The following is a 7,959-nucleotide window of genomic DNA, read 5'->3' as shown; positions in this document are numbered from 1 at the left end:
GAATGGCCTTCTTGCGCACCAGCGTGGGCGAGCAGTAGGGATTCCCCAGGCGGGCATGGCGGGCGCGGCCTTCCGACTCTGGCAGCTCCTTCTAGGGCACCAAGAGGGGCCCCAGGCAGGCAGACTCAGGTCCAGCCATGTCAGGCCAAGTGAAGCACCTGCCCCGACATGGCCCCAAACCCATACCCAGTTCCCTTGTCTACTGCCCACTCCTTGGCTGGGGTGCTGCGTACCCCACTGCCCACCAGCCCCTCTGCTGGCAGCCGCCGGAAGGAGACCAATGCATGGACGTTCTGAGAGAGTTGATCACGGCCGAAGGGCTCCCGCACCAGGCCCCAGGGGGGCCCCAGAGCTGGACAGTGACTTTAGGGGCACCTCCCCTGTGGGTCCTGGGCAGGGCTCTGGCAGTGCCCGCTCCTCAGGGTGCTGCAAGAGGTAAGCCAGCTGGAAAGAGCGGCACAGGAGCAGGTGCAGGATCTGGACCTGGGAGGGAGGGAGAGAGGTGGGCTCAGTTGGAGGAGGTCTCCGTCTCCCTGGGCCTCAGCCCACCCACCGTGGGTGCATGCAGCCCCTTGGCTTCGGAGGCTCTTCCCATTCTTCCTGGGAAAGTTCCTACTTACCCTTCAAAACCTCACCACCATGCAGGCTTCCTTACCAGCTTCCTTATTTATTTAACAAACACTGAGGACCTTCTGTGGTCCAGGTATCACGCATGGAGCAGAGAATGGAAGCATGAGCTCACGCACTCCTGCCCCAGGCTTACCACCCCGCCCTGCACGCCACGTCAGCACCCTCTTCCAGGAAGGACCAAGAGCCCAGGCCCCGAAGTCAGAACTTGGGTTCCAATCCTGGCTCTGTCACATAGGAGCGGCTGTGGGACCCTGGGTAGAGCATGGCACCTCTCTGTGCCTCGGTTTCCCACCTCCCTGTGCCCCTTTGAGGAGTCAGTGAAATGGAGCACAGGAAATTCCCAGCACAGGCCCAGTGCTTTTGGGAGCAGCGCATCCCACCCACCACACACACCATCCAGACCCAACGTGTCAGACCCGTGAGCATCAGATCAAGGACCATGACTCAGCCACCTGTCACCCCAGTATCCAGCACAGGGCCTGGATATACAGGATGACAGTAAATGGTTGCTGGCCAGAACCAAACTCAGAGCCTGTCTGCCAAACGCCTAGCTGCTGAGGCTCTGTTGTTCACGACAGCCAGCCTGGCTTTGACTTTCTGATCCACCTGCCCACCCCGACTGCTCTGGGCCAAGCACTGTCTCAAGACCTGGACCCAGACTCTACTCTCAAAGAACTCAAGTGCCTGTAATTAGGACAGACGATGGTAGCGTGCGGTTCATGTCACAGGACCCCAGAGAGAGGGGCCATCCGGAGGAGTCAAGGCGGGGTTCAGACATGTGGGCTGAGCCCTGAAGAGTGAGTGGAATGTGCCAGGATGAGAAGGGGAGGGGATGCCAGACAGAATGGCATGAGCGAAGGCCTAGTGCTGTGACTCTCTACTCTCTAAGCACGTGGCCAGGTTCCCGCCCCGGGCCCTAGGGAATGCTGAGGCCACTGACTTGCTTTGTGGTATCCTCAGTGGAAAGAGCCACAGAAAGAGGCAAGGGGTGCATGCCTGGAGGGGATCAGGCCGCCCTGACAAAGCCCTCAAGGAACCTGCCCTGATGCCCAGCACACAGTCCCTCTGGCCTCCATGGTGGTCCCCTGCCTCGAGCCCCAGATACCTCTCCTGGCTGGCTGCCCACAAAGAGGTGGCAGAAGAGCTTGCTGGCTGGGCTCCGTGGGTTTCGAGCCACGAAGGCAAACTGGCAGTCGGCAGGGCACCAGGTGGAGTAGAGGATGCGCCTCAGGGCATGCGCCATCAGAAGCACCTGGCAAGGCAGCAGCGTGAGGCCCCATCAGACCCACCGGGCAGCCCCACCCCTGCTCGCCAGCCTGCAGGGGTGAAGAAACCCTCCCTCCTTCCATCCCGCCCGGTCTCAAGCTCTCATCCTTCACATGGGCCCTGGGCTCAAGATCGCCACCCCATGTGATGCTCGGCCTGCCGGGGCCCAGAGAACGGGAGTGACGGCAGGCACTGGGGTGACATGCCTGGCCCCTGGAGGCAGGTGACTGGGGTGCGAATCCTGGCTCTGCCACTCATNGGCAGGCACTGGGGTGACATGCCTGGCCCCTGGAGGCAGGTGACTGGGGTGCGAATCCTGGCTCTGCCACTCATTTGTGTGACTCAGGCAGGTGAGGGCAGTCCTCTGAGCGCCTGTGGTGACGCATCAGGTAGGGAGATACCAGCACCTCTCGACAGGGCTGTTGCTGGGGATCAGTGGGAGCTCATGTGAGTGGCACAGGACCTGACCCCAGAGGCCCGCAATGCCCAGCTCTGGGGACACCAGGTGTGCCTCAGTGGTAGGTGACTGATGCCCGCAGCTGTGAGGTGCAGTCTGGCGCGCAGTTAGTACCCGCCCCACGCTGGCTCAGCAGGAGGACGAGCCTGCAGCAGGGCAGGGAGGAGGAGCAGTGGCCAGGAGCAGCCCTACTGCACCTGGGTGAAGCTGCCCATGGCCCACCAGCCAGGGCGGGGCAGGGAAGCTGTGAGAGCCTCAGTGGGCTGGATGATCCTGATGCTCAGGCGGGGAGGTGGCCCTGGAGGGATTCTGGAAGCCCAGGGGTGGGAAGCTGTTGCCCGAGCCAGCCCTGGGAGGAGGCGGCCCTTGGTGCAAGTCCAAAGGCACAGAGCAGGTAGGCTGGTGCGCCAGGGGGACCCCAGGGGAAGCAAGGGGGCCGAGCTGAAGCCAGGACCTAGGTGGAGAGCGCATCCTGAGGCTGGAGACACCTGTACCCATCCAGTCCTCACCTGCACCCACAGGGGTTCCTACCTCACCCTCCCCGCTGTAGATCTTGAGACCCTGAAGGCTGAATTTCAGGATGACGGCCCGGCGTCGGGGACAGCCCTGGGTGGAAAATAGTAGTGGGGACAGGCACCACCTCCCAGACCCTGCCTTGGCTTGCCCAGCCTCAGTACCATCCACCAAAGGCTGGTTAGCCCACTCCACCACCCCTGGCACGGGGTGGGGCCCTGGCTGGTGGAACCCCCTGGCGCTGGGGAAGTGTGGATGGCTCCTGGCAGATGACCCCGAGCTAGGGCCACCACTGGCCAGGCTATGACTGTCACCCACATCTCCCTCTGTGGTTTCCAGCTGTGGGGCCCAGGTCGCAGTAGCCCAGGGCATAAGGGATGGGGCCTCTGGAGCCTGGGTGTGTGTCCTGACCAGCCCACCACAAACACTGCCTGTGTCCTGCCCCTCTCTAACTGTGGGGAGGGTGGAGCTGGTCTCGGGGTTTATCTGGTCTTCAAGGCTGTGACTTTCATTAGGGAAGTGCCCTCCCAGGCTACCCACCTTCAGCGCCCACAGCTGCTGCTGCACCAGCCACACGCTCTCCTGGGTGTCCAGGTCGTCCACAGGGAAGGAGCCCACGTACTGCTCGGCGGTGGGGCGAAGGGAGTACGTCAGGGAGTCAGGTCCATGGCTCCTAACCCCATCCTCCAAATTCCCCCCAAACACACATCTGCTCTGCCAGGCAGGCTGTGGACAGACAGAGCTCGATTCTCGGAGCCCAGGCTCTGCTGCTTTCCCGGCAGGTGACCTTGGTCAGGTCACTGAAGCTCTCCGAAGTCCCAGTCCCTCATCAGGGCACACACACACTCCCCAGCCCAAGTCAGGGAAGAGAGAGGTAGAAATAGGTCCTAGACCCACAGCACTTCCCAACCACCAGCGCCTGCTACCTGAGGGCCACCCACCAGAGCACACCTGGACAGGGCGTCCCCACCCACCTGGGCAAACTTGGTGATGCACCTGGGCCGGTGAGGGGCCAGCCCGCAGTCAGAGGCCCTGCGGCCCCCAGCCCCTGCCTTCTGCATGGCCCTCGGGGTGCCTGGCTTCTAGCTCCACGGGAGGGGAGGCTGCAAAGGGCAGAGGGAGAAGGGCTGCTTTTGAGACAGGCAAGCCACAGAGTGCCCCTGACAGGCCATTCATTCACTGGCTTCCTAAGCAGCTGCTATGTGTGCAGCAATGCTGGGCAATGCCCTGGGCACTGGGGAGCCAGCCCCAAAGAAAATGATGACATCTCTGACTGCCCTCAAGGAGCTTACATTGTTGCTGGGGGGAAAGACATTGAACTAAACAGTAAGATAGATCACACGTGAGATGCGGATGGAGCGAGGAGGAGAATAGGAAACGTCAGCTTAGAGGCAGGGCTGATTGTTGCCGGGAAGCCCTCACTGAGGAGGGGAGGTTTGGTTCAAGATCTGAAGGGTGTGGCGGTACATGCCCAGGGTCACTCACTCATTCACTCAGCAAGCTCTGAGGATTGTGGTGCTCCAGGCTGGGGCCTCCCCCAGGGGGTGGAAGTCAAGGGACAGACCTGTAACCAGCTTTCACAAAGTGCCCGAGGGAAGGGAGGGCCACCTGAGAGGGCGCCATCAAAGAGAAAGGCAGTGACAGCAGCAGAAACAGACTGCAAAGACACAAAGGCAGGCAGGCAGGCAGCGGGGCCCGCAGGCCGACCTCGGCAAGACCAGAACAGCAGGCTGGATCCAGTTTGGGATCAGCCTTAGATGCCAGGCTCGGGAATTCAGACCCCACCCTGTAGGTAGTGGGAGCTATAGCAGGTTCTAGGGCAGGAGCTCTGTAGTTCATGAAGGTGGCTACAAGCTGGATGGCCAGAGCTGATGAGGCCAGGGACCTGCTGCAGGAGACCATGCCTCACTCAGCCCAAACGGACCCCAGCCCCTTCCTGAATCCCCCAGTCCCTTGCAGATCATGAAAACCAGAACTCAGCCAGACAGTGCGCTGACGCAGACAGGATGTGGGGAAGGAGGACAACTGCCCTGGGGGCTAAGGACCACCCCCCCCCCGGAACTGCCCAGCCCAGCCAGGCTCTGGTCTTTCCTGGGACCCCTCTCCCACATCCAGTCGTGGAAGAGGAGTGGACCCCCCCTTAGGCGACTGTCCTCAAGGGCAGGGAGCACACTATTTCCCATGGGAGCCCAGGACACAGCTGGTGCTCAATTAATGTGGAATTAACACATCATAGCCCCATGATTCCAAGAAAGAACGGCTGAATGCCTCTGGCGAGGTCCCCCAGGACTCAGCTCCCTCGGTCTCTGCTGGGACCAATGAGAAAGCCACCTCTGTGTCCCATCCTGGCTGGCTTCTCTCACCAGCCTGCTTGTCATCACTGACTTGGGATCAGAGTCCTGGGTCCAAATCCTGTGTGACTTTCGGCCAGCTGCCTCAACCCTCTGAGCCTCCCCTTCCTCATCTGCAAACCTGGGATCATGTGAGAAGGAGATGGGGACAAGAATGGAGGAGCAGGCGCCCAGCCCGACATCAGCCAGGCTTGGATCCAAAGCTCAACAAAGCCTGCTGCTTAGGAGGGAGCTTGGGAGGACAGCGGGGTCTGACCACTTCCGCTTTCCTCCTTGTCCTTGGCCACCCTGACAGGCGCCCACCCAGGGTGGGAGGGCCAGGCAGGGGAGGCCTACCTGGGGGCTCAGATTCCCACCACAGAGAGCAGGTATCCAACAGAGCCCTGGGCAGCAAGGACGGGTCTGGGGTGTGCTCTCGCTCAAGGAGGAGGGCTGGGGTGCTTTGGAACTGACTCTGTTAGCACCAAGAGCCCAGGAAGGGACCCTGTTTCTGCCCGCCCATGACCTTTAACCCCAAGCTCAGGCCAGGGTGGAGGTGCCTGCACCTATCCACTTTCAGTGAGCAGCCAGGAGCCAGGAAAAAAAACGCTGCAACTGTACTGTCCCCTGGAGTCTTCCTGGCGCCCCCTCCTACCCTGGCTGCCCTCCTGCTTTTCTGGGCTATTGCACCCTGATCATTTTCATGTCATATCCTTTACCTACTATACCTTTTATGTTTAAATAAAGCAAAGTTAGATGTGCAACTGGCACTAAAGCCATGTGACATCATTTCCAGGTAAGGAGGTGGCAGGGCGGGGGGCTTCCAGTGACATCATTTCCAGGTAAGGAGGTGGCAGGGCGGGGGGCTTCCAGTGAAGCCACCTTTCAACTTCATAGTCACATCCTGGGGCCAGGATAGGCCAGGATGGCAGGCAGTGGGGAGGGAGGAGGCAAAGACAAGACAATGCGGAGAAAAGGAGAGGGAAGGTACGGAGGATTGGGGGGTGGCCAGGGACAGAGGCAGGAACAGAGAAGGGCGAGAAAGACAAAGCAAAGGAGACAAAGGAGAGCTATGGGGAGGAGAGGGGAAGGGTACGTTTCTCATCCTGTCCTGGCGGACACAGGCCCTCAGGCACCAAGAGATGGGGAGGAGCCACGTGGGCATCTCACACTCACACGCACACACAGCTGTGTCCAGGGCTACTGTAGCCCCTCCCTCCACACCCAAAGCTCAGCTTTCGGTGTCCCCAGTATCCCAGCTGTGGGGGTGCGGAGGCCACCCACTGGCCCTCTTAGTGGCCCCACCCCACCCACCATCACCTGATCCTTTCCCTATCTCCCTGGTCCTTAGCCTCCTTGGAAACTGGAAGTTCCTCCCTCCTTCCTAAGCCTGAGGAGCACAGTGCATTCAGCCCAGGCCTGGAGTTGGGGTGGGGGGCTCCCAGGGAACCAGGGAGGGCACAGGACTCACTCTAACCCTGGAAACAGACCTTACCCATTCCAGGCACAAAACACCCACTTGTCTCTCTGGGGGCAGATCTGCTTTTCCCAGGCTTTCCACTGCAGTCTGGCTGGGCCAGTACTTTCCGAAGGGGACACACTTGGAATGAGGCTGGGGCTGTCCTCTGGTTTTCCAGGTGGCCCTGCTCAGAGGCAGGAGACTGGATGGGCTGACCTGCCTCATGGGCCAGGCGCAGAAGCCCTCTGGGGCACTGCACCATAGCTGAGTTGGGGAGACCACCAGCCCGCAGACCCTGGGTCAGCAAAGGGTGGCTCAGAGGAGTGAAGTCACTTGGCCATGGTCACACAGCTTAAGTGAGAGAGCAGGGAAGCAAATCCATGTCTCGTGCTGTTTCCTCAGGCCATGGCGGTGTCTTTCTGCTCGGACTCCCCTCCCACAGATAAGCAGGGTGTCCACTGCTGGAGTTTGGTGGGGGTCCCCGCCAGTCCAGGAGGAGGAGAGGCAAGGAAGCCGCCGGCTAGGGAACTAGGTGCTGCCTTCTGGCCAGAGGGTCTCCTCCCACTGCCCCAACAAGCGCCCACCCGTCCTGGTCCACAGGGTCGGGGAAACCCAAGGCCACCCAGCCAGGGGTCAAGAACCTGGATTGTGGGGTCTAACGTGGTTGGCTGGCGTGACCTTGGGCAAGTCACTTAAGCTCTCAGCCTCCAGGTCCTCAGCTGTAGGGTGGGAATCCCCCAGCACTACCTGTTGGGGTGCTCGTAGCTCTGGTCCTTCTTGGAATGTTTCCGAGGCTGTGTGTTAGGCCCCGCCGCCAGTGGACGAAGGTCCCCGCCCTCTAGGGGCACCCAGCTGGGGTGGTGGAGGCGGCATGGGGGTAAAGTAATGAGAAGAGAACAGCGGGGTGAGGAGAAGGCGAGGTGCGTGCGTGTGCTGGGGGTGCTGCTTCACGGCCTCTGGAAAAAGGAGACACGGGAGCGGGAAGTGCTGTTCCAGGGGTGGGTGCACCGATGCCCCTGAGGGGCGGGCGCGGGGGTGCGAAGCGCTCCAGAGTGGGCTGCCGGTGCCGCTGTCGCTACCTCGCTCGGGGCGCTGCGGAGGACGACCAGGGGCCCCGGCAGAGTCCCCGGACCCAGGAGCGGGCTGGGCTCTACTCCAGGGCACGGAGGAGGCTTACGGTGGCAGGGAGGGCAGATGACCGAGCGAGTGACCGGCGCCCCTCACTCCCCAGACCTTCCCGCGTCCGCGTCCGCGTACCAAGCCCCCCGCCCCGGCCGGGCTCCCGGCGCTTACTCACCGCCTCT

The 7,959-nt window shown here is 61.5% G+C and overlaps 1 protein-coding gene across 1 annotated transcript; it reads right to left on the bottom strand.

Annotated features, from left to right (window-relative positions):
* Positions 1-4: 4 nt before the first annotated feature.
* Positions 5-7,826, bottom strand: LOC108523665 (SH2 domain-containing protein 5-like; the record flags this gene model as incomplete). Its single annotated transcript, XM_017864384.1, is given in 8 exon segments — positions 5-91; positions 234-344; positions 346-483; positions 1,736-1,882; positions 2,885-2,959; positions 3,407-3,487; positions 3,841-3,969; positions 7,403-7,826. Coding segments are annotated over 7 exon segments (726 nt in total), but the record flags the coding sequence as incomplete, so codon positions are not given.
* Between the last annotated feature and the right edge of the window lie 133 nt (positions 7,827-7,959).

Source organism: Rhinopithecus bieti, unplaced genomic scaffold, assembly GCF_001698545.2.
Source record: "Rhinopithecus bieti isolate Rb0 unplaced genomic scaffold, ASM169854v2 scaffold_77081, whole genome shotgun sequence".
NCBI lineage: Eukaryota > Metazoa > Chordata > Mammalia > Primates > Cercopithecidae > Rhinopithecus > Rhinopithecus bieti.
The sequence above is the reverse complement of the archived record's forward strand: the minus strand, read 5'-3'. Positions and strand labels throughout refer to the sequence as shown.